Source organism: Plecotus auritus (genome assembly GCF_963455305.1).
Source record: "Plecotus auritus genome assembly, chromosome: 1".
Classification (NCBI taxonomy): domain Eukaryota; kingdom Metazoa; phylum Chordata; class Mammalia; order Chiroptera; family Vespertilionidae; genus Plecotus; species Plecotus auritus.
In genome coordinates, this window is record NC_137770.1 from 183,087,455 (window position 1) to 183,114,815 (window position 27,361).

The 27,361-nt window shown below is 39.4% G+C and overlaps 1 protein-coding gene across 4 annotated transcripts in view; it reads right to left on the reverse strand.

Annotated features, from left to right (window-relative positions):
- The window catches only part of GRID2 (glutamate ionotropic receptor delta type subunit 2), a 1,502,079-nt gene that overhangs the window by 171,068 nt on the left and 1,303,650 nt on the right, over positions 1-27,361 (reverse strand). For all 4 annotated transcript variants that reach the window (XM_080647673.1, XM_080647670.1, XM_080647671.1 and 1 more), the window contains one exon: positions 20,011-20,177. In XM_080647673.1, the coding sequence (XP_080503799.1) occupies positions 20,011-20,177 (167 nt within the window). The remainder of the gene's footprint in view (positions 1-20,010; positions 20,178-27,361) is intronic.

A 27,361-nucleotide genomic window follows, 5' to 3' on the forward strand; every position in this document is an offset into this window, starting at 1 on the left:
GCCAATATCCCTCATGAATATAGATGCCAAAATCCTCAACAAAATTCTAGCAAATCGGATCCAGCAGTACATCAGAAAGATCATACATCCTGACCAAGTAGGATTTATCCCAGGAATGCAAGGATGGTATAATATCTGCAAATCAATAAACATGATACATCACATTAACAAATTGAGAGATAAAAATCACATAGTCATATCAATTGATGCAGAAAAAGCATTTGACAAAATCCAACACCCTTTCTTGATTAAAAACTCTCAACAAGGTGGGAATAGAAGGATCATACCTCAACATAATAAAAACCATATATGACAAACTCACAGCCAACATCATACTCAATGGGCAAAAACTAAAACCATTTCCCTTTAGAACAAGAACAAGACAGGGATGCCCACTCTCACCATTCCTGTTCGACATAGTATTGGAAGTATTAGCCATTGCAATTAGACAAGAAGAAGAAATAAAAGGCATCCAAATTGGAAAAGAAAAAGTAAAACTGTCCTTATTTGCAGATGACATGATATTGTACATAAAAAACCCAAAAGACTCCATCAAAAAACTATTAGACTTAATAAATGAATTCAGCAATGTAGCAAAATACAAAATTAACACCAAGAAATCTATGGCATTTCTATACACCAATAGGGAACTCACAGAGAGACTAAAAAAGCAATCCCATTTATCACCGCACCAAAAAAAATTAAGATACCTAGGAATAAACTTAACTAAGGAGGTAAAAGACCTATACGTGGAAAACTACAGCGCACTGAAAAAAGAGATAGAGGAAAAGGTAAACAGATGGAAGAACATACCATGTTTATGGATTGGGAGAATCAACATCATTAAAATGTCCATACTACCCAAAGCAATCTATAGATTCAATGCACTCCCATTAAAATACCAATGGCATATTTCAGAGACCTAGAAACAACTCTCCAAAAATTCTGGAATAAAAAAAGACCCCGAATAGCCACAGCAATCCTGAGAAAGAAGAACAAAGTAGGTGGGATCTCAATACCAGATTTCAAGCTGTTTTACAAAGCCACTGTTCTCAAAACAGCCTGGTACTGGCACAAGAACAGACATATAGACCAATGGAATAGAATAGAGAACCCAGATATCGACCCAAACCACTATGCTCAATTAATATTTGACAAAGGAGGCAAGAACAGAAAATGGAGTCAAGACAGTCACTTCAATAAGTGGTGCTGGGAAAATTGGGCAGATAGATGCAAAAAAATGAAACTAGACCACCAACTTACACCATGCACAAAAATAAACTCAAAATGGATAAAGAACTTAAACATAAGTCGGGAAACCATAAAAATACTAGAGGAATCCACAGGCAGAGAAATCTCTGACATATGCTGAAGCAATTTCTTCACCGATACTGCTCCTAGGGCAAGGGAAACTAAAGAGAAAATAAGCAATGGGACTACATCAAAATAAAAAGCTTTTGTACAGCAAAAGAACCCATCAACAAAACAACAAGAAAGCCCAATGTATGGGAGAACATATTTGCAAATGTTATCACTGATAAAGGTTTAATCTCCAACATCTACAGGGAACTTATACAATTTAATAAAAGGAAGATAAATGATCCAATAAAAAAGTGGGCAATGGACCTAAATAGAATCTTTTCGAAAAAAGACAGAAGGAAGGCCAAGAGACATATGAAAATATGCTCAAAGTCACTAATTATCTGAGAGATGCAAATCAAAATGACAATGTGGTACCATCTCACACCTGCCGGAATGGCAATCGTCAACAAATCAACAAACGACAAGTGCTGACGAGGATGCGGAGAAAAAGGAACCCTTGTGCACTGCTCGTGGGAATGCAGACTGGTGCAGCCACTGTGAACAGTATGGAGTTTCCTCATAAAACTAAAAATGGAACTCCCATTTGACTCAGTAATCCCACTTCTAGGATTATATCTCAAGAAACTGGAAACACCAATCAGAAAGGTTATATGCACCCCTATGTTCATAGCAGCACAATTCACCAAAGCTAAGATTTGGAAACAGCCCAAATACCCATCAGCAGATGAGTGGATTAGAAAACTATGGTACATCTACAAATTGGGATACTACGCTGCTATAAAAAAGAAAGAATTCTTACCATTTGCAGCAGCATGGATGGACCTGGAGAGTATTATGTTAAGTGAAATAAGCCAGGCAATGAAAGAAAAATACCACATGATTTCACTCATTTATGGAAAATAAAGAACATTGTAACCTGATGAATAAAAACATAGATACAGAGGCAGTAAATCACCGAACAGATTGTCACATTACAGTGGGAAATCAGGGGTGTGTTGGGGAGGGGAGGAAAGAGATCAACCAAAGGACTTGTAGGCATACATATAAGCACAGCAAATGGACACAAGACACTGGAGGGGTGGGATGAGGGCATGCGACAGGGGGTAGGGGAGGCTGGGGGAAAGTCAAAGGGGGAAAAAAAGGAAATATATGTACTACTACATGTAATACTTTAAACAATTAAAAAACATTAAAAAAAAAAATAAAAAGTCATGAATGAAAACTTCCATAAATGAAGAATTATGTTTTGGGCAAGTACAGTCTTAAGCTATTTGTAGCAAAAGAAAAGACAGAGGGAATATAATTGCAATGTCTTCCACAGCTTTCAATTTTCAATACTTTAATTATTTACTTCTGAATTGGCTGAGCCAGTTTGGATGCTTGCTATTCTTGTACACACTGGTGTGTGTGCTTAGACTTGTGGGAGTATGGACTAGGGAAATACAGCATTTGACAGATGGGTTCAAACCTGGCTCTGCCACTTATTAGCATTACTAGAAGCCCGATGCACGAAGATTCATGCAAGAATGGGCCTTCCTTTCCCTGGCTGCCGGCACCGCCTTTCCGCTCTGGCCCCGGAGCTGTCTCTTTCTGCTCTGGCCCCGCCTTCCCATGCTGCCCAGAGACCCTGAGTGGCTGGGGCGGTGTGAAACGCCTGCATCGTTGCCATGGCAACAATGCAAGCATTCCCCCCCCCCCCCCCCCGCCACTCGGTGCCTGCTTATGCAAATTAACACACTATCTTTCTTGGGTTAATTTGCATACTCACTCCTGAATGGCTGGTGGGCATTGCAAAGATATGGTCAATTTGCATCTTTCTCTTTTATTAGTGTAGACGACCTTTGAAAACTGCTAATCTTTTCTGTGACTCAGTTTCTCATCTATAAATGAGGCTAATCATAGTATTTACCTTGCAAGATTATTGTGAGAATTAAATGACTTAAAATACTTACCATAGCATTAGGCACGTGGTAAGCCTTCAATGGCTATTGTATAGTTTCTCTATAAGTTGGGGAGAATGCAATCCATGGCATGCTATCATTTGTGCAACTTTTTCTGTATGTCTATAAAGTAATGACAATTTTAAAACAGGAGTAATCTGGTCATGTTTGTGACTCTGTTAAACATATTTATTAATCGATACTCCTGACTCTTTTATGTAAGATATAAATGTCTCTCTGAAAACATTTATTTTACTAGTAAATTTTAGGGGTAAAACACTGATTTTTTTTTAACAAAAACTACTGGCAGGAACGGGTAGTGGAAGAACACTGGACTGGGCACCTGGAGTCCCCAGGGCATTTCTGACCAAGGGTTAGACTCTGGGAAGGCCACCCAGCTTCCCATCTGGGTTTCACACATGTAAATTAGAGAGTCATCTGAATTCATGGCGAAGTCTCATTCATGTCTCATAGTCCAATTATTTCTTCTATCAACATAATTATCATGGAAGCACATGTGCTTATTTGCATGTTACCATGCTTGCAATATTGAAAGGGCCTAGGCAAGAGTAGCACATTCCTTGATTATCCTCAATGGCATCAAATTTTCCCTTTGAAAAGAGATTGAATTTTTAAAACAATAAAAAATGTCTTGGGGCTAAGTCTGATGATTAAATGGATGTTTTGAGTAAAAAAATGTGATGTAAATATGATGAAATTAAAGTGTTTTGAGAGAGGCTTAGACTCTGGAGTATGGGTGTGCATGTGTGTGTGTGTGTTCACACACATGTGAATGCATATGTACTTTTAAGTGAAAAAATATAGTTTTAAATTCTGAAATGTTTGTTAAAAACACCCTTTAGTCACACCTAACATATGCCATTATAATACCTTTGCCTTTTGTAAAACAACTGCTTTTTGAATGTTACAATACTTACTGTGATCTAGCAACAGCACACGTTTTATTTTTAAGAAAGGCTGATCAGACTTACTTCTTGCAAAGCAGCTTGGTTTCAATGTCGTGGGCTCATTATCCAGCTGAAATACTGCTTTGCACCTCACACTCGTCATTTATCTTCCCAGTACCTCAGCACTTTCCTCAGAACAGTCTAATAAAGATGCTTGTTTATAAAGGGTACTCTTATACCTTGGATGAAGTGTTCCCCAAATAGTATACGATGTAAGTACAAAGAAAACAATCTTGTAACACTTCAAAACCTACTCAGTGGGATTTCACTGTCTGATGGCTGGGTTTGTATTCAGAGTGAGAATGCTATATGCTTTTTGAGAGTTAAGGCTTATGATTTTCTTAAAATTTGGCTATTGATTTACAAGATTCATAAAACCAATCCCAGAGCCATTATGATAAATATTTTTGAAATATTTACACACTGGGCATATCATCAACTGTACTTATGCTCCCATTTATTTAGACCAAACACTGAACCAAATGTAAATTTCTTAGTGTCTCCACTAGAATAAGAAGTCAGGGTGGTGGGTAAAGCCCACAGGATCTTAATCATAAAAATAGCTCCACGAGGATTCATGAAACAGAGAAAAAAAGACTAACAAATGAGATACCTCATTTTTGTCTTTTGTTGAAGTTCCCAAATTCAACATTCTATGTTTAAAACAGGTGTTTTTAAAGGGAGTTGATCTGAAATAGGAATAGTACATTCCTTTAAAAGGTTTCTAGAGCCTAATCCATATTTAATACTAGAGGCCTGGAGCACAAATTCCTGCATGGGTGGGGTCCATCGGCCTGGCCGGTGATCAGGGCTGATTGGGGCTATCTTACCCAGTCCCGATTGGGGCCCATTGGGGCCAGCAGGCCAGGGGAAGGGACCATGGGAGGTTGGCTGTGGAAGCGTACCGACCACCAGGGGGCAGCTCCTGCATTAAGGATCTGCCCCCTGGTGGTCAGTGCATGCCATAGTGACCGGTCGGCCGGTCGTTAGGTTGCTTAGGCCAGTGGTCGGCAAACTGCGGCTCGCGGTTTGCCACTCTGTTGACTAATGAGTTTGCCAACCACTGGGATAGGGGTTTAATCACAAGAAACAATAATAGCCTATAATTATTGGAATCGAGAGTCGAGGTCAGTGGTTGGCAAACTCATTAGTCAACAGAGTGGCAAACCACAGCTTGCGAGCCACATGTGGCTCATGAGCCGCAGTTTGCTGATCATTGGCTTAGGCTTTATATATATAGATACATACTGGGTGGGGCAAAAGTAGGTTTATAATTGTTCGTATGGAAAATAACACAACCATAAATAAATAATAATACAAAAACTGTTTTTTGCATACTCACAACTATAAACCTAGTTTTGCCTCAACCTGTATATTATATGATACTAGAGGCCCAGTCCACGAAATCTGTGCACGCGTAGCATCCCTAGACAAGGCCAGCGATCAGGGCTGATTGGGGCCTTCCAGCTGCCAGCCGGGGCCTTCCTTCCCTGACTGCAGGCTGCTGGCCAGGGCCTTCCTTCATTCCGTCCTGCCCCCTGGTGGTCAGTGCACATCATAGCAAATGATTGAACTCCTGGTCTTCTGGTTGAACCCCCGAGGGGACACTTTGCATATTAGCCTTTTATATATATAGAGAAGAAAATAATTTCCTTTAATACTTTATAGGTTAAAATATATATTACTATTTTAAATAAAAAGACATGCATAAATATATATTATTTCTTTATTCGACTCCTATTTCTCTTTGAAAGTGAACTTTCAGTGTCCTCTCTCTTTCTTTTGTTTTGTGATTCCTGAAACATTTTCATTTCTTGCTTTATATAAACTCTAGAGGCCTGGTGCACGAAATTCGTGCATGGGGGTGGTCCCCTCTGTCCAGCCTGCACCCTCTCCAATCCGGGACCCCTTGGGGGATGTCCGACTGCTGGTTTAGGCCCAACCCCGGAGATTGGGCCTAAACCGGCAGTCGGACATCCCTCTCACAATCTGGGACTGCTGAATCCTAACTGCTCACCTGCCTGCCTGCCTGACCACCCCTAACTGCTCCCCCTGTTGACCTGGTTTCCCCTTACTGCCCCCCCTGCTGGTCTGGCCACCCCTTACTGCCCCCCACTGGCCTGGTCACCCCCAGCTAACCCCCTCTGCCAGCCTGGTCACCCCTCTCTGCCCCCCCCTGCTGGTCTGGTTGCCCCTTACTGCCCCCCCAGCCAGCCTGGTCACCCCTTACTGCCCCCCCTGCCAGCCTGGTCACCTCCAACTGCCCCCCCCCGCTGGCCTGGTCACCCCCAACTGCCCACCTCTGCCGGCCTGGTCACCCCCAACTGCCCCTCTGCTGGCCTGGTCACCCCTCACTGCCACCCCTGCTGGCCTGATCACCTCCAACTGACCACCCTGCCAGCCTGGTTGCTCCATGCAGCCTGCTGTTCAGTCGTTTGGTCGTCCCTCACTAATCCCCCTGTCAGCCTTGTCACCCCATGCAGTCTGCTGTTCGGTCAACCATCAGGTTGTTTCGGTTGTGACATCCCCTGGCTTTTTATATATTAGGATGCCCATCTAAGCTATCTTGTTTTTGTGACCTAGAACAGAAAATATGGATGAGATGAAACCAATTGGTTTTAGTGGTATATATATATATGTGTGTGTGTGTGTGTGTGTGTGTGTGTGTGTGTGTACATATATATGTATACACATGTATACATATGTGTACACACAAATATAGATGTATATACATATATGCACATATAATTTAAAAATTATAATATTTGATGTGTGAGAGAGAAGAACAACACTACTAGGGGCATGTGAACATAATCTGAGCAACCATGAAGTAAAATCTATAAGTTGGAAGATTGTTTGAAATAAATATCTACTGGGTAGTGACTGGTCACATTGCTATTTTAAAATAATCATTGCTTTCCTAGAAATTTCTTTCCAGTTGTTTTTCCCTGGAGATAAAATTGAGCTGATGCAAAAGTTGTAGTAGATGACCCAGAATGAAAAATAATAGAGTTGGAAGAAAAGAGGGAACTATTTATGACCATTTGAATCTGACATCCTTGCCTTTGCAGGTTCCTGGATTGTATGCACTCCCCTGATTTCCATCAAGTCCTGTCTAGTTCTCTTCAAACTGTATGTTTTTTCCTAATCTTTTCTCTGATTTTCATTGAGAATATTCTCACTGCTTCACAGTTGGAGTACTACAACAGCCTTGCAAATGGCTTACCTCAATTAAGCTCTCTCTGTGTCTAACCCAACACCTTGGACTCCTGGAATGCACCTCTGTCCAGATAATCTCTCAGAGCCCCATAGAGTTAGTGTGGGGTCCAGAGTCAGGCGATGAGCTCCAACCTGGGTTTGAGTACTAGCTCCTCTTTTCATTAGCTGTGATCCTGGTAATATAGTTAACTCTGAGTCTCAGTTTGCCATATAATGGCAAACATTATATGAAATATATAAAATGTTTAGTGTAGTAGGTGATTAATAAATAGTAGCTATCAAGACTGTGGTATAACACATTCAATTTTAGTGCCTCTACCTATATCCCCTGTCAATATTCTCTCCTGACAAGTTGTTCCTTCTTATTGTCCTTTCAAATACACCATGACTGTTTTTCTTTGATTTCCTCATGTTAATTGATTTTGGAGCTGTTAATTGGGCCATTAGTGGAGGCTGATTTTTTTCTCTTACTGAAAAGGGAACGAAGCACTTGGAAAGTATCTCATTCTAGTTGGGGGAATAAAAAGATTATGGTTCTATGCTTTCAAGTTAAAAAAATATTTTCCACCTTCCTTGTGAGAATAAAAGTATAAAACTTATTACAGCAGGGAGTTGGGAAAAAAAGGTAGATGTGTGATACATTTGTTTTCTTTTCTTGTCAGTTTATATTACTGACTGTATGCAAAATTGAAGAAAACAAGAAATAAAAAAGTTATGGTAAGAGAAAATAGAAGACTTTTTAAATATTAAGCAAGCACAAAGCTTGGTATTTAATTTATTTGATTATAAGTAAATATAATGATCTTTGACTAAAGAGTTAGGTAGATTTTTTTAATTCATTCATCAAATATTTACTGAATATTCACTCTATGAGAGCATGAAAGTAGGCACTGAGGATAAACAAATATATGTCTGGCCACAAATAGTTCCCTCTTTTCTTCCAACTCTATTATTTTTCATTCTGGGTCATATACTACAACTTTTGCATCAGCTCAATTTTATCTCCAGGGGAGTTGTCAACATGAGGCAGGGCCCAAGAGGTAAACTGCAAGAAGTATTCAAATAGGAGGAGGTAAAGAAATCTAATGTTCTGTTCTGAATCCAAGTAAAAATACAAAGTAAACATTAGATATTCTAATAGTTAAGAGGGCATGGGGAAAAATAGACTATTTCCAAGTAATTTAAAACTAATTAAGCAAATAAAAATAGCCATTTATGGCTACTTTTCAAATAATGAAAATAGATAATAAATCAAGGATTGTTATTAATTCTATTTTGAGAGAAAGATAGATAGATAGATAGATAGATAGATAGATAGATAGATAGATAGATGATAGATAGATAGAGCCCTTTGAAACACAGGTTATCAATTTCTGGAGCCAGACTGTATTTGAATCTTAGCTCTACTACTCAATAGCTTTGTGAAATTGGATAAATTACTTGACCTCATTATGTTTCAATTTCTGCATCTAGAAAATGTGGATAATAATAGTACTTATATTATAGTTTGTCACATTTAAGAACTCAGGGTCTGCACTTCTCTGATGATTAGTGATGTTGAGCATCCTTTCATATGTCTATTGGCCATTGGTATGTCCTCTTCAGAGAAGCACCTCACACCTGTCAGAATGGCTGTCATCAATAATAAATCAACAAATAATAGCAGGTTGGTGAGGATGTGGAGAAAAAGGAACCCTCATGCACTGCAACTGGGAATACAGACTGGTACAGCCACTGTGGAAATCAGTAAGGAGTTACCACAAAAAATTAAAAATGGAACTGCCTTATAACCCAGTGATTCCTCTTCTGGGAATTTATCTGAACAAACCTAAAACACTAATTCAAAAGAGTATATGCAGCATTATTTACAATAGCCAAGATTTGAAAGCAGCCAAAGTGTATATCAGTAGATGAGTGGATAAAAAATCTGTGGTACATTTACACAATAGAATACTACTCTGCGGTAAAAAGGAAGAAAATTTTACCCTTTGCAACAGCATGGATGGACCTGGACAACATTATGCTAAGTGAAATTAGCTAGTCAAAGACAAGTGCCATATGATTTCACTCATATGTGGAATTTAATGAACAAAATGAACCAAGCAAAATAGAGACAGACTATAGAGAGCAGGCAGACAGCTCGAGGGTATGGGGGTACAGAGGATGGAGGGATTGAGCAAAAAATTAAAAAAAAAAGAGAGAGAACTCATAAACATGGACAAAAGTGTGGTGATTGTTGGGGTGGAGGGTGATGGGTGGCAGGGGAAGAGGTCATAGAGGGGATAAATGGTGATGGGAAAAATAAAATAAAAAATTAAAAAGGAATGCAGAGTCTGACACACAGAAAGCATTATGTAGTATGTTTGATATTTTTCTTATATGCTTTTAAGGGGAAGACAAAGGGAGACAGAGTACATGATGACTAGAAAACTGAACATAAAATTAGAAATCTTGACATTTTTCCTGTTTTTTTTTTTTTTTTTTTTTTTTTTTGTGTGTGTGTGTGTGTGTGTGTGTGTGTGTCTGTGGTTCTGAGCAAGTCATTTACTCCATTGGACTAGTTTCATCTTTAGTAAAAAGAGAATTACAATCTGTTTAAAAATTCTGAAACTCTGTGATTAGGTTGATATATTGTTTATGCATCTGTGTCACTAACATGAATCCAACAAAATCATTCTCTATGAGGTTTGAAATATGTCCTTGTTACTGTGCCACTAGGTGGTTCTATTCCCAAAGTTTAGGAATAAAAGCCAATAGGCAAAAAGGGACTCTTATAGATGAAGTATAAAATTAGATCCATGAATTAATTATTCCTTGACACCCACTAAAATCTGAGAACAGAGGTGAGCTCACACTAAAAGCTCAAGAAATATTTTTTGTCACCTTTTTAGCCTTATGAATAGCTAAGATTACAAGATCAACACTGAAGTCAATGTTATCAACAGAATAATAATTTTACTCTGAATAATTTAGTTATCTTCTATTCTTAAATGTATTTAATGAAAATTTTTATGAAATAGTATTTTTATACTAAGAACTATCATAAGACAAGGGCTACGTAAAACATTTGATGAATTGAGGTAAAAGACCTGCACTCGGAAAACTTTAAGATGTTGAAGAAAGAAACTGAAGAAAAGAGAAATCAATGGAGAGATATACTGTGCTCGTGAATAGGAACAATGAGAGCATTGTTAAAATGTCCACACTACCCAAAGCAATCTGCAGATTCCATACAAACCCTACCAAAGTACCAATGGCATTTTTGAGGGAACTAGAAAAAATAATTCTAAAATTTATATGAAACCACAAAACACCCTAAATAGCCACAGCAATCTTGAGAAAGAAGAACAATGTTGGAGGTACCAAACTATATAAGGCTATGGTAATCAAAACAATAAATACTGCTATAAAAGCAGACATATAGATCAAGGGAGTAGAATAGAGAGACCAGAAATAAACCCATAACTATAAGGTCAACTAATCTACAACCAAGGAGGAAATAATATACAATGGAGTAAAGACAGTCCCTTCAATAAAAGGTGGGAAAACTGGACAGATACATGAAAAAAATGAACTTAGACCACCTTCTTACACCATATACAAAAATATAAACTCAAAATGGATTAGAGACTTAAATGTAAGACCAAAAACCTTAAGAACTAGAAAAAATAACAGACAATATACTCTTTGACATTGGCCTTAGTAATATTTTTTTGGATATATCTCCTAGGGCAAAAACAACAAAAGCAAAAATAAACAAATGGGACTGACTACATGAAACTAAAAAGCTTTTGCACAGCAAAGGAAACCATGAACAAATCAAGAAGACAACCTACTGAATGGGAGAAGATATTTGCAAATGACATATCTGATAAGGGGTTAATATTCAAGATATATAAAGAACTTATATAGCTCAACATCAAGTAAACTATCTGATTAAAAAATGAGCAGAGGATATACATAGACAGACACATGAGAATATACTCAACATCAGTAATCATTAGGGAAATGTAAATCTAAACTACATTGAGATATTACCTTATATCTGTCAGAATGGCTATTATCAATATATCAACAAACAATACATATTGGTGAGGGTGTGGACAAAACAGAATGTTCGTGCACCATTGGTTGGGTTGTAAATTGGTGCAGCCACTATGGATATAGTGTGATGGTTCCTCAAAAATTTTAAAAAATAGAACTGCCATATGACCCAGCAATTCCACACCTAGGTATCTATACAAAGAAATCTAAAATATGAATTTCAAAGTATATATTCATTCCTATATTCATTGCAACATCCTATCTAATAAAGAGGGAATATGCAAATTGACCATCATGCTATCACAAAAGATGGAGGTGCCCATAGCCACAAGATGGCAGTGTCCATTCCCCTCAGCCCTGCCAGGGTCACCCAGTCCTTTCAGCCCTGCCAGGGGGGTGGCAGGTGCACGGTTGTGAGCCTTGGATGGCGGCTGCCCAGACACCTAGGGCGGGCCCAAGGCTCAGGTAACCAGGGCTGGCCAAGGCTTGTGCTGCTGGCAGTGGCAGCAGCAGAGGTGTGATGGTGGTGTCACCTTCCCCTGATCACCAGGTCACCTCCTGCCCCTCAGGGCTCCTGGACTGTGAGAGGGGTCAGGCTGGGCTGAGGGACACCCCCTCCAGTGCATGAATTTTTATGCACTGGGCCTCTAGTTATTTATAATAGCCAAGATATGGAAGCAACCTAAGTGCTCATGGATAGATGAATGGATAAAGATTTAATATATACAATTAAATATTCGCCATAAAAAGAAAGACATCTTACCATTTGCAACAACATGGATGGATGCAGAGGGGGTAATATTCTAAATGAAAAAGTCAGACAGATAAAGACAAATACTATATAATTTCACTTATATATGGATCCTAAAAAAAACAAAATAAATGAACACAAAACAGAAACTAACATAGTTACAGAGAACAAATTGATGGCTGCCAGATGGGAGGGGATTTGGAAGGATAGGCAAAAAAGGGGAAAGGGCTTAAGAAGTACAAATTGAAAGTTATAAAAATAGTCACAGGGATGTAAAGTATACCATATGAAATATAGTCAATAATATTACAATCCTATATAATAAAAGGCTAATATGCAAATAGACCTAATGGCAGAACAACCGAATAACTGGTTGCTATGACATGCACTGACCACCAGGGGGCGTGTGCGGAACATGGCGGGCAATGGCAGCAGGCAGCAGAGTGTGGAATATGGCAGGCATTGGCCAAGGCGGGATGGTGGAGCAGGTGAGCGGGGGCTCCAGACCAAGGCGGGGCGCCGGGGGCTGTCATCGGGGTGAGCCTCTGGTGGTTACTGAAAATTCTTTGCTCCCGCATGCCACAGTCCTGCCCATTGCTTGCACCTGCTGCTAGCGCTGGCCCGGATCACTCAGTGCCATTAGCAGGTGTGAGTGGTGGTTGCAGGCCCCGATTGCCCTTCAGGGCTTCCCCACCTCCCCCTGCTCCTGAGGGGCAATCAGGGCCAGCAGCTGCCTCTTGCACCTGCTGCCAGTGATGGCCCCGTTTGCACCTGCTGCTGGAGCCGCTGCTTGCACCCACTGCCGGTGCCAGCCCCTCTCGTACCCGCAGCTGGTGCTGGAGCCGCCGCTCACACCTGCTGCTGGTGCCTGGCACCAGTCCCAATTGCCCCTGAAGGTTTCTCCATCTCCCTCTGTTCCTGAGGGGCAATTGGGGCAGCAGCCACTGTTCACACCCACTGCTGGCTCCGGCCCCAATTGCTCTGCGCCATCAGCGGGTGCGAGCAGGGCTGGCGCCGTTAGTGTATGAGAGCGGCAGTGGTGGGAGCGGGGCTGCCAGCAGACAGAGGACCGGGGGCCGCAGCGGGAGGGGCCAGGTGTGGTGCAGAGGATGGGCCGAGACCCTCCCCTGTGCCCACAGCAGCCTCGTGGCCCACAGTTCCTTTCAAGGTGTACGAATTCATGCACTGGGCCCCTAGTAACTATATATAGTGCCAGGTGGTTACTAGATTTATAGGGATGATAACTTCCTAAGGTATATAAATGTCTAATCACTATGTTGTACATTTGAAACCAATATAATATTGTATGTCAACTGCAACTAAAATATCAAAAACAGCAACACTTGATGAACAAATTGTGTCAGAAAATTGCAAACATTACCCACTGCACAGTACTCTGACGCATCTAATGGGATGTATAAATTCTTTAACTTCTACTGCCAAGTTATCTAGTATTTATACAGACCAAGGAAACAAAACTCTTCTAAAAAATCTATGGTTATATATTATAGCACTTTCTGGTCCTTAAAAGTTATTTCTGTGCATGTCCATTCAGATACACATGTCCAAGTAAGTGTATCACCATAGCCTATGACTCTGATGTTTAACCCAGTGCTTGCCAAAGCTCAGGACCATTCACTCAGTGTATGTAGTTGGTTGTATCATAGTTGTACACTAATAGGCAAGTGTGTAGGAAACAAATGTACAACAAATTTCATATCATTGTTTTAAAGTGTCATTAAAGTATATAAGCACATAAGATACTGGGCAAAGAACAGATAATAAGTGTAGTTACTATATCACTATATATTTACTTAGATATTAATATTTATTAATATCAAATTACTCTGATATATTTTATGGTGTGGTATAGGCAATAGTCACCTGAAAAATAATTATCTAAAAATCACCCTGGCTCTGGCTGGGTGGATCAGTTGGTTGGAGTGTCATCCTGTGCAACAAAAGGTCAAGTCTGGTCAAGGCACATACTTAAGTTTCGGATTTGACCCCCAGTAGGCAACCAATTGATGTTTCTCCCTCTCTCACTCTCACTCACTCTCTAAATTAAGTAAACATGTCCTCAATTGAGAATTAAAAAAAGAAGCCCAGCCAGTGTGGCTCAGTGAATTGAGCATTGTCCCATGGCTCAAGAGATCCTGGGTTCGATTCCCAGTCAGGGCACGCACATGTCCCGGTTGTGAGCTCGATCCCAAGTAGGGGGCATGCCAAAGGCAGCTGATTGATGTATTTTTCTCAATGATGTTTCTCTCTCTTTCTCCTTCTCCCTTCCTCTCTACCTAAAAATCAATAAAAACATTTAAAATCACCCTGAATACTGTTATTTTCATAGAAAATAATCACAACAGCAACCAGTAATCTAATTTAATTAATGGCCCACAATAAGCTGGTGAATCGTAGCTATTTATAATAATTTCTAGATTGTACTGCAATGGTTAAATTTGATGGTCTTTGTAATTTTTCAAATCAGTTATTAAAAAAGATCTCTTTCTTAAATGGTTATGGCAAAAGGGAATGAAGGCAGGTATTTTCTGAACTCAGGAAGAGTTTGTGTGATCGATTAAGGTGGCACTTGTGTGGAAGAGATGAGTTGGCACATCCACAATTGCCAGATATTTCTTTCCTGGCTCTCTCTTTTTCCAGATGTACAGGGAACCAAGACATAGAGTGTCATTAGCAAGGAACTCCACAGAAAGGGACAATTTAAATTGCCAACATCCATAAATGCAAGTCAAACAAAGGAAAAATAATGCCTAATGATTCATATTATTTTTTAGCATTTCCCTAGAGTACATTTGCACAGAATTAAAATCTCTGCTAGGTAAACCACCACAGGGATAATGATAAATGGAACACGATGTAATTTATTGAACATTTCTTTAATTGCTATTATGTTTATAGATTGATTTTATTGGCTTCACTTTTTTAATTTTTTTGCATAAAAGACCAAGTAATTGGGTCTGGAAAAAAAGTCCACAAATACCCACATCTGTAGTGAATAAAAAGCCATTAACCACAATTAAGGAATTATTTCTTTTTTGCTGCCACCTGGTTCATGTTAGGATCCAACCTTTCTGTGGTCTTACACTGTAAAATGTGGGTATCGTCTTTCATTCCATTATGCTTTCCATCCTCAGTTCTAAATACATGAAAACAATGGTGTGCTTCATTGCTTAGAAGCATCTCTTCTGTTTGTTCTTCCTCCTCATTTCCAGTATAGACCAGGCCTTTCTTATCTCATGTCTTTGGATTTGTTCTTATATATGCCTGTTTGAATACATCCTTCTTATCAAACTTCCCTTAAATACCATCTTCATCAGCTTACTTCTGGGCTCCAGAACTAGACATAGGTTCTTGTAGCTACCTGTGACCTATAATATGAATTCTAAACTTCAAATTTCCTTTCAAATTAACTTGATGTCCTTATAGGTCCCCAACACATTCTGTTGTCTCCTACTTCTATTTTTTTTTTTCATTGTTTCTCCAAGTATTATCTATTTTTTCTGTTCAGTCTAAGTATTCTCTACTAACTCTTCAAGGTCAAGTTTAAGGCTTGCCTCCTCTGAAGAGCTTCCTTTGATTAACTCTTTATTCTCTATGATAGTCACATCTTTCAATATCTCAAACTACACAATTTAACACAACATAAAATAAGCAATACCAATACTGTATATAAGTACTAGTAAGTGTCATTGTTTTATGTGCATGGATCTCCTCTCCAACTAGACTGCAAATATCTTGCAAGTAAATTCCCTATGATATAACTGATTTTCCAATTTGTTTCCTCTTAGAATCTACTAATCTATAAATATACTTAGATTGATTAATTATTATCTACTAGAGGCCCCGTGTACAAAATTCATGCACGGAGGAGGTGGGGAGAGGGAGGGCCCCTCAATTCGGCCTGCACCCTCTCCAATTCCGGACCCCTCGGGGAATGTCTGACTGCCAGTTTGTGCCTGCACTTTTAACAGATGACAGCTCCATTGTTGTTTCTTTCTTTTCATGCTTAACCCCATTGGAATTAGTAGGTATTCAAAGTGTGTATACATTTTGGGGGGACACCCTGTATATCTCTAGTCAGTGGTGAAAGGAACCAAAGCAGATTTGGAACCCCCAGACAGGGAACCTCGCTCACTCCCCGCATGTCTCCCCACTGCATTTTCTACCTGCGTGGGCAGGGGGAGAATCAATGTTTTCTCTCATTAACTCAGAAAAGCACGTCCTGTCACCTGCAGCCTGGCAGGAGTGCGCTAGGCCCCAGGTGAGCGAGGCTCAGTCAGGGCAGCCTTCGTTCATGGGTGCTGGCACCCAAAGTGCACATTCCTCCTCTGCAGTCACCCCGACTATCCCACCATTTCACTGACAGGACAGAACTCCCCGCCTCCTCCGGGTTCCCGATCTTGAACGCTGACCAAAGGCACCCTCAATGAGGGCTGCCTGTGCCCACCAGGTGTGTCTGCCCCGCCTCAGCACCTGCATTAGCCTCATGGAGGTGATCTCATTGCTGCCCTGGCCTCCGTGGGAAGAGGGCATCACCACTCCGCCCTCTCACTGTCATCTCACAGGTGCCCAAGCTCAGCACCCAGAACACCCAGACACTCTCCAACGTGAGCGTGCCGGAGGGGATGTGTGCACATCCTGTGGGGGATGTAGGCATGCTGGGGTTGATGGAAGTGTGGTGGAGGGGTGGGTAAGGACTTGCATGCGCCACGGTCTGGGACTATTGCAGGCACGCATGGGTGATAGTACGCTGGGGGACGTTTGCACGCCAGTGGGGAAGGAGAGGATGCGTGCACCGGAGGCCTACGGCTGCGCAGATCTGCAAACCTCCATGGTGCAGCCAGGAGGACGTCAATCTGGACTGCCTCAGTGGCTGTCCCTGCAATTGTGCACCTTCTGGGCCAGGAGGTGGGACTTGTGCAACCACTCCTTGGTACTGATGGCCTGCAGGCGCTACTTCAGCTCAGCCTTCAGGCTCTGCTTGGTGCGCTCACGGTTGCCACCCCCACCATGTGGCGAGTACAGGCCACCTCCACAGGGCCACCTCCCCCACCCAAAGGCTCTCTGTGCACTGCCCACCAGCCTGGAGCTGCCCACCGGCTGTTCTGTGCCTGTGCACGCTGCCCACCGCCCGGAGCTGCCCACTGGCCACTGGCCTGGAGCGGCTGGGGCAGGGTGGGATGCCTGCCTTTGTCGCCTTGGCAACAAAACCAGGTGTCCTGCCCCACCCTGGCTGCTCCACGCCTCCGTGCCTGTGCGCTGCCCACAGGCCCTCCACAGGTGGGGCAGGGTGGAACGTCTGCATCCCGGTGCAGCTGCTGCCATCTTTGTTGTGGAGTGACTCTCAATTTGCATATTCCTTCCTTATTGGTTGTGGGTGCTTCCAGCTTTGTCATAGAGTAATGGTCAATTTGCATATTCCCTCTTTATTAGATAGGGTATCTTAACATTTTACTTTACAATTTCTGTATATTTTATTTTTGTCTTATACTTAGAATTTTTAAGAACCAGAATGGACCACTGCTAGGGTATATTATTATTCATAGTTATTTATTCCCATCTTCCCTTTATGTGAAGTACACATATCCATCTCAGTCATTTTGGGCTTGGCCTTGAGACTTTTCAGTTAGTGGTCTGTTGGCAGATGTGACATATGCCACATCCGTGCAAGAAGCACAAGGGGCACCGCAGGTTTCTATCAGCCTCCTTTCAATTGCTCTTGCCATGAAAGCAGCGTGCCCCAGAGAGGGCTGCTTCTCCAGCCCGGGCCCTGGAAGCAGAAGCTGCAGGGAGCAGACCTGCGGTTGACCCACAACTTACAGCAGAACTTACCAAGTCACAGCCCTTACGTTTCATAGCTGAGAAATAACATATTTCAGTTCACTGATACTCTGGGGTTGTTTACTACACAGAAAAGCTGATTAACACAGGACCTAAGAGTTCATCTAACTTCCTGTTTTGCAGAAAAGGAGAGAGGTCTAGATTTTTAGTTAGCAAATGGAAGAGATATAACATAATTCAGACTTATTTTTAAAATTTTCATAACACAAAACACCTAGCTTTTGGTTATCCTAAAATTTGGAGGAATACAACTCAAATAGTTTAAAATTTGGGGCATTAATACTACCTGTAACTGCCATCTGGGTCTGGCATTTGCTTTTAGAAAGTATGTAGAGGAAGACTAGAAAATAAACATACTTCTACCTAAAAGATATTACTATTCTCTCTTAAGTCCAAGCTTGTTTGCAGCTGATAGAATGGAATGCAGTGATTTGTGAATTCCTTTTAGGCCCATGTCTCTCATATATATTGTTAATATTAAATATACATTCAAAATCTTCTTTACTAAACAACTTACCATAGAAAATTCTGATTTAAAGATGGGTATACTTTTTTTTTTTTTTTTTTTTTTTTTTAAGGAAGCACTTTTTATAAAGCTCCAGAAGAATGTAGCTTCCCAAAATAAGAGAATGCCCTCATTTGGTGATATACAAAGAAGCTCACTTAAAATTTTGCAATGCATTATAGTTCATTCTTAATGTTTGCACATTTACCTTCCACAATAGTTTTTTTTTTTTTAATTTATTGCCTAAAGTTTTACATATGTCTCCTTTTTCCCCAAATGACCCTCTCCCCCAGCCATTCACACCCCGGGCAAGCCCCCATGGCCCCAGTGTCTGTGTCCATTGGTTATGCTAATATGCATGCATACAAGTTCTTTGGTTGCTCTCTAACCCCCTCCCCCCCCCCCCGACCACCTCCCCTGCCATTTGTCTCTGGATCTATTTTTGTTCATCAAATTATGTTAATCATTATATCCCACATATGAGTGAGATCATGTGATATTTATCTTTCTCCGACTGGCCTATTTTGCTTAGCATAATGCTCTCCAGTTACAAGGGATGGGTATAATTTTTTATTAACCTGTCTCCTTATACTTTTTGACATGAAGTGATGGACTGTAATATTCTTTTCTAAATTCAGATGGAAATATCCCTGTCATTATGTGCTTCAGTATATCAGAACTTTAACTTGGTCCTGAAATTTATGTTATCATATGCTGTTATTAGGAATAAATCAATTTTGCAGACTATGACACTTAGTCTGTAAAAATTCACACACACTAAATTGCTCAATTAAATTCTAAAGAAATTATTAAAACAGTACTTTCTTTTATATAACAACTTGAGGCCTGGTGCATTAATTCGTGCACAGGTGGGGTTCCTTGGCCTGGCTGGCTATTGGGGCCGATCAGGGCTGTCTCGCCCAGTCCTGATGTGGGCCGGTGGGGGCTGGATGGACGGGGAAGGGACCATGGGAGATTGTCTGGCCGGGAGGGAGGGACCATGGGAGGTTATCTGGCTGCAGGAGGTTGGCTGTGGGAGTGCACTGACCACCAGGGGGCAGCTCCTGCATTGAGTGTCTGCCCCCTGGTGGTCAGTGTGCATCATAGCTACCGGTCAGTCATCTAGTTGTAACGGTCGCTTAGGCTTTTATATATATAAATTTTTTTGAGAGTAAAACTAGTTATGTGCAGTGATATTTTCCCCTTTTTATGAGAAAAACAATACTTCAATACATGTTTTAGGCAACGGATGTCATATAACTACCTTTTTTGTTGCTATTGATTATGCTTTTTCAAAAAAGGAAACAAAATATAATAAACTAAAAAGGATAACCGAGTGAATTTTCTTTTTCTATAGCGCCTCTCCTTTTATTTAAAACACACACACACAAACCTTACCTTTGTGAGAAAACATCCCGGTAAGGACTGCCATGTTGCAATGCAATTCCATATCCTCGATCAGCAACAGTGTTCCCAATGGTGTAAAAGGAGCAATCTGGGTCATTGATAGCTACATACTCCAATACAGCTGCATCCCACACAAAAGCATAGTTTCCATATTTTACCTGTAAAAACATGGAGAACAGAAGAAGAACATAGGATTTAAGGTAGGAATACTAAGTTATACAGATAGGACAAAAAATTGGATTAGTATCTATTTAATTGTGTAAAAAATAATAGGTCCCATATTTCTAAGCACCTATTCAGAATGAGAATTTGGTTTTTGGTTAATTTATAGCTCTGTTCTCCTGGAAGCTTGATACAGTTAGAATGTTGACTATGTTTCCCAGGCAACACAGCTTCTAGTAAAATGAGCCCCGTGTAGTGAATGTCACCTGGACAGGGAGAACAATAAACATATGAAAGGAAGCCAGTCTTTGAGCTTCTTGGAATGCAGCAATTCTTGTAATTGGGCCTGTTTCTCTGGTGACCCTGGAAGTTATGCTTTTGGAGCTGATACAAGAGATCTTGGCTTCTTTTGGTTATTAGGTTTCTAAGCCAAGTAGGCTTTGCTCGCACCAAATATGGGGATCATCTCCTTGCAAGTGACCTATATTGTAAATGAATGCTGCATGTACAACTTAGATTAAAGAGAAATAATCAACACTGCCCTGCTGGCAAGATATATATTTTTTCCCATGTCCTAAATTAATCCTTTGCAGAGAATGGTTTATAACAATCTTGCAGCTGGATTTAGAAGAAACCCCCTAGGTGGGCATTGCAATGAGAAAAAAAAAATTATACAACCTTTTCTATCATCATTTAGGAAACACAACTTTATTCTGGTTTGTTTATAATATCTTTTAGTGCTTATATATTTTTCTCTCAGTAATCACTCATTGCCTGGGTTGTAAATTTATAAAACATAAAAAACCCCTCTTTTTTTTTAAAAAAAAAAAAACAACAGCACCATACTATCTTTATTGTTGGAAGTATTGCAGATGTCCCCCTTTTCCCCTCATTGACCCCCTCCACCCTATACTACCACCACCACCTTCCCGCTACCCCCAGACCTTCACCACATTATTGTCTATGTCCATGCATATAAATTCTTTAGTTAATCTCTTCCTTCCCCTCCCCTTCCCTAATCTTAAAGTTTATTTAGAAAATTATTATATATGAATATAAAATTAATAAATTAATTAAATAAACAGAAAAATTATATAAAGCATTGAATTTGTTTCTTGAAAGGAAAGTAATTTCCTGGTATATCTGATTAGGAAAAATAAAAATAAATATAAATACAGATAGTTGAAGTGATGTCAGCAAGATAGGGGATTAGGAGATCCCCAGATTTAGTCCCCCACAGAAACAACAATATGACAGCAATCCCATGAATAAAAGTGCCCTTATGAATCCAAGTTGTGAAACCCTGGTCTAGGACTGAGGAAGAATACTTTGAGAAGGCAGGCCCATGGTTGGCTGACAATTGTGGTCCTGGATGCAGACCCATAAGCAGCCCTGTCCCATTGTAGACTTGGCTCCAGATCTGTAAAGGTACAAGGCAAGGATGCCCCTGCCACTACTGCTATTCAAAATAGTCATGGAAGTGCAAGCCAGAAGAATTAGGTAAGGAAAAGGAGGATCCAAATAAGAAAGAAGGAAGTGGAATTATCTCTGTTTGCAGATGACATGATCATACATGTAGAAAATTCAAAGGACTAAACAAAAAAAGTTAAAACTAATAAATCCAGTAAAGTTTCAACATTCAAAAATCAATAGCATTTATATATGTAAATAATGAACTATACAAAAAGGAAATTTGAAAAACATCCCATTTATGATAACATTAAAAAGAATAAAATACTTAGGAAGAAACCTAATCAAAGAGGTAAAAGATTTGTACCCTGAAAATTACAAAACAGTGATGAAGGAAATTAAAGAAGACACATAAATGGAAAGACGTTATGTATTCATGGCTTGAAACCATTAATATTGTTAAAATGTTCCCCCAATGCATAGTGATCTACAAATTCAGTGCCATCCCTATTAGAATTCAATGGCATTTCTTACAGAAGTAGAAAAAAAAATTCACGTGTAACCACAAAAGGTCCAAAATAGCCAAAGCAATCTGAACAAAAAGAACAAAGCTGGGGGCATACTGATACCTGATTTCAAAATATGTTACAAAACTACAGAAACCAAAACACTGTAGTACTGGCATAAAACAGACATAGAGATTAGTGGACCAAAATAGAGATCCCAGAAATAGATTCACACTTTAATGTTCAACTGATCTACAAAGATGCCAAGGACATACAATGGGAAAAGAAATGCTTCTTCAATAAATGGTGTTGGGAAAACTAGATATCCCACATGCAGAAGAGTTAATTTGATCCCATATTTCACATCATATACAGAAATCAACTCAAAATCTGTTAAAAACTTAAATGTAGGACTTGATACCATAAAACCCCTAGAAGAAAACATAGAAAACATAGGAAAAGTGTCTTGACATTGGTCTGAACAATGATTTTTGAATATGACACAACCAAAAACACAGGCAACAAAAGCAAAAGCAAAAATAAACCAATGAGTTTGGATCAAGTTAAAAAACTTCTGCACAGCAAATGAAATACTAAACAGAGTAAACAGGCAAGCTATGCAATGGGGAGACATTGCAAACTTAAATCTGGTAAGGATTTAATATCCAAAATATAGAAGGAATACCAAAAACTAAATAGCAAAAAAGCTAAATAACTGTATTTAAAAAGGAAAAAAAAATACATTAGTTAAAGAAGACATACAAAAGGTCACAGATATACAAAAAGATACTCAACATCACTAATCATCAGGGAAATAAATGCCAACAAAACTACAATGAGATACCATTTTACATCTGTCAGAGTGGCTATTATTAAAAAGACATCAGTATTGGTGAAAATGTGGAGAAAAGGGAACCTTTGCACATTATTGGAGGGAATGTAAATTGTGCGACTGTTATGGAGATTACTCAAAAAATTAAAAATAGAACTACCAAATGATCCAACAATCCCACTGCTGGGGATATATCCAAAGGAAATGAATTCAGTATCTCAAAGAGATATCTGCACTCCCATACTCATCACAACACTATTCACAAGAACCAAGATATGAAAACAACCTAAATGTCTACTAATGGGTGGGTGAATAAAGGAAATATAAAATAGAATATATTTCATCTTTAGAAAAGAAGGAAATTCTGCTATTTGCAACAACACGGATGAACTCAGAAGGCATCATGCTAAGTGAAATAAGCTAGACAAAGAAAGACAAATACTACATGATCTCAGTTATATGTGAAATCTAAAATAGTTGAACTCATAGAAGTACAGAGTTAGAACAGTGGTTGCCAGAGATTGGGGGGATGGGGGGAAATGGAGAGGTATTGGTCAAAATATTCAAAGTTTCAATTAGGCAAGATGGATAAATTCTGTAGATTCAATGTAGAGCATGGTGAGCATAGTTAACAATACTGAATTGTATACTTGAAATTTGCCAAGAGGGTAGATCTTAAGTGGTCTAATGACATAAAAAGGTAATTGTGTGAGGTGATAAGTAGTTTCATTGTGGTGATCATTTCATAATATACTATATGTATATCAAAACATCAAGTTGTACACCTAAATATACTAGTATATCCAAGTTTTTTGGCAATTTACCTCAATAAAGCTAAAAATTACAGATAGTGAAAAGGAAAAAAAATTCAGAAATATATTATGAATGATTCTACAGGAATAAAATTAAATATCAATAACTTCGATAATTTTCAAGAAGTAGAAACTTCTATTTCACAGAAAAAGAGCTAAAATAACCTTACTAAACTATGAGAAACATCCAGAAACCTCAGAATTGTTACGCCAAAAGTATCAGCAAACAGATTTTAATGATTATATTACAAGAATAATGTAGCATTATTAAACAGGAAAGAGCAACACTGGTTCAGTATTCAGAAAGTTGCTGGAATAATATAGCTTATGAATAAATCTTTATAAAATTTTAAATAGTCTTTCAGCCCTGGCTGGTTTGGCTTAGTGGATAGAGGGTTGGTCTGTGGATTGAAGGGTCCCGGGTTTGATTCCAGTCAAGGGCACATGCCCAGGTTGCAGGCATGATCCCCAGTGGCGGGTGTGTGCAGGAGGCAGCCAATCAATGAATCTCTCTCATCATTGATGTTTCTATTGCCCTCTCCCTTCCTCTATGAAATCAATAAAAAATATATTATAAAAAATAGTCTTTCAACAGACATCAAGAAGATTTTTGACAAAATTGAAAACCATTATCTATGCACCCAACTAGTAAAGTAGGAATAAAGAAATTCTTCTTTAATGAGGTATAGAATACTACCTCAAACAAGCAGCAATCCTATTGGAAGTCGAAACTAATGGCATTACCATTGAAGTAAAGAAAATGATGCCTACTATTTGTGCCACAATGCATACAGATCATGTATACTAATAAAAGGGTAATGTGCTAATTAGACCGAATAGACCGGACGTCTTCTAGATGTCCTTCCGGATGTCCTTCTGGACAAAACCGCAGTGACTGCGAGAGCTGAGGGCCAGCAGCCGTGGTCGTTGCGAGGGCCGAGGGCCGGCAGTGCGGAAGAGGCAACAGTGCAGGAGAGGTGGCGCTGTGGGCCGGTCCAGCACTGTGGCCCCTCTGCAGAGGCAGTGGGAGAGGGGGTTGTGCAGTCCCGGTCTCAGTGCTGCCCCTTCCACAGAGGCAGCCACAGAGGTAGCAGCATGGGCCCAGTCCCCACACCACACCTCCGTGACCTGCTGTGCCTCAACCTCCCACAGCCCTCCCCCAGCCAGCCTGGCCCCAGATCACCCCCCACCCACCAGTGGGCAGGGGGTGTGGCCAGCACTAAAAAGTGAGGACCAAAGGCTGGAAGCCACGGAGGCCAGCAGTGGCAGCAGCAGCGGGGTGATAAAGGCAGTGCTTCCCCTGATCGGCCCGTCGCCTTCTGCAAAGAGAGGCCAGACTGTGGCTTAGGCCTTCTTCCCATGGGGAGTGGGCCTAAGCCGTCAGTAGGACATCCCCTAAGGGCTCCCGGATGGTGAGAGGGGGCAGGCTGGGCTGAGGGATCCCCCCAGTGCAGGAATTTTCATGCACCAGGCCTCTAGTGCAGGGGTCCTCAAACTATGGCCCTCGGGCCACATGCGGCCCGCCGAGGACATTTATCTGGCCTGCCGGGTGCCGCTGCCTGTCCTGCTTAGCAGCTGACTCGTCCCGGGCCCACAGTGTGCATAGGGATTTGTTCATGGTTTTTTTTTTTTAAACTATAGTCCGGCCCTCCAATGGTCTGAGGGACAGTGAACTGGCCCCCTGTTTAAAAAGTTTGAGGACCCCTGCTCTAGTGTATCATATAAATGTACAGCTAAAACCCTCATAATCTTATTAACCAATGAGACACTAATCAATTTAATTAAAAAATAGAAACAAATGATTGTGATCATTTTAGCCTATATAATAAGGCAGAAAACAAAAACCTGATTTTAAGCTTGAAACACAAAATTTTTATTATTTGATGACACTGTATGTCTGAAGCTCACAATAATGAACTAAAAAATATTAGAAAAAATAAAGATTTCAACAAATATATTTATGTAAATAGATATATACAAATCAATTGATTTCTATTAATACATCAGTAACATATAATTGAGTGAAATATTCATTTACACTAAATATAAACACCTATAAATAAATTTAATAATAAATGACCAAGGATTAAATAAAGAAAATTTCAATACTTTACTGAATGAAGAAGATGTGAACTTGATTCTAGAAAAGATATGTTTCTAAAGAGTAGATACACAATGATAAAATAAATGTTAGTTTTCCTCAGGTTATTTGATACTTAATGCAATCTGAATAAAATGTCCAAGGAATATGTTTTAATTTGTTTAAAATATTTGCATATTTAATTGGAAGAAAGCAGATTAAATAGCAAAGAACTTTTGAAAATAAAATCTAATGATCAGAGACTTAGAATACCAAGTAATGAAAATATTATAAAGCTTAAAAGTAAAATAGCATGGAAATTGTCAGCAAATAGAAAATCTGTGGAGTAGACCAAAAAATCTATAAACATGATAAAGGCATATAATTGTTGTATATAGACTGTATATATGATCACTATATATATTTACAAAGACCATAATTCAAATCAGTATGGCAAATATAAAGTATTTTAAAAATTAGAGTGAGACAGGTGATTATTTTAAAAGGACCAATATTAAAGCACTGCAGTGTATCATATGCAAAATAAATTCCTTTAGTGTAATAAATTCATTATAATAAAAAATAATCCAGGTTTGAAAAAAATCCACAAAACTAGAAAAACATGTAAAACTGTATTTTTCTGATACTGGGGAAAAAGTAGGATATATCTAAACATAAAAGTAAAGGAATAAAATGTAAATAAATATTTTATATAATTACTGCCTTTTAAATATATTTTCTTAGACGAGGCCAGCATTAGATACTCAATAAAAAGTTTTACAAGAAATATGTTCTAAATCCTTTAGACCAGTTTACTGTGCTCAGTGGATACTTAACATATCTCTTATTGGGGGCTAGCCCTAACCAAACCAAGAAATACTGACACAGATAAAAGAATTTTCCCTGAAGAAATCATTCCATGCAACAACTCACACAGAGTCTACTGCACACTAGGGACTATGTTAGGTACTACGATTCAGTACTTCTCAAAACTCTAATTCAATACCATTAGAGTTACCAGGGGAGTCCTATGTTAAAAATGTAAATTCCAGATATTACCCCAACTTATTACATTGGAATGGTTGACGTTCAAGTCCTGGGAATAAGCTTTTTGACAATTTTAAAAGTTGAAAATCTTGACTGCTGATGTACACCAATTTTTGAATAAAAATGTAGTAAAAATGAGTAATACAATCGGGAATAATTTGATATACATGAGGCTTGATATAATTATAAAAACTAGCAGGTTTTTGGAGTGTTGGTGTGAGGGGAAAATACTTGCAGGTTTCCTCTACATTGATTGATTACTTATATCCATAGGATTATCTCTCAATCCTTTCATCCTTTCTTGATCTTTTGCACTAATCATTGTAGGAGAGAAAAAAAGAGAATTTTCCTCTACCCTTCTGAGACCTCTATACTAAAAGGAAAACAAACAGACACTTATCAACATGTATATCTCATGTGGAGATAAGTCAGATAAAAATGAGTAACTCAAAGAGGTTGTTTTGAATTCAGTAGTAAAGACCATCTACATTGC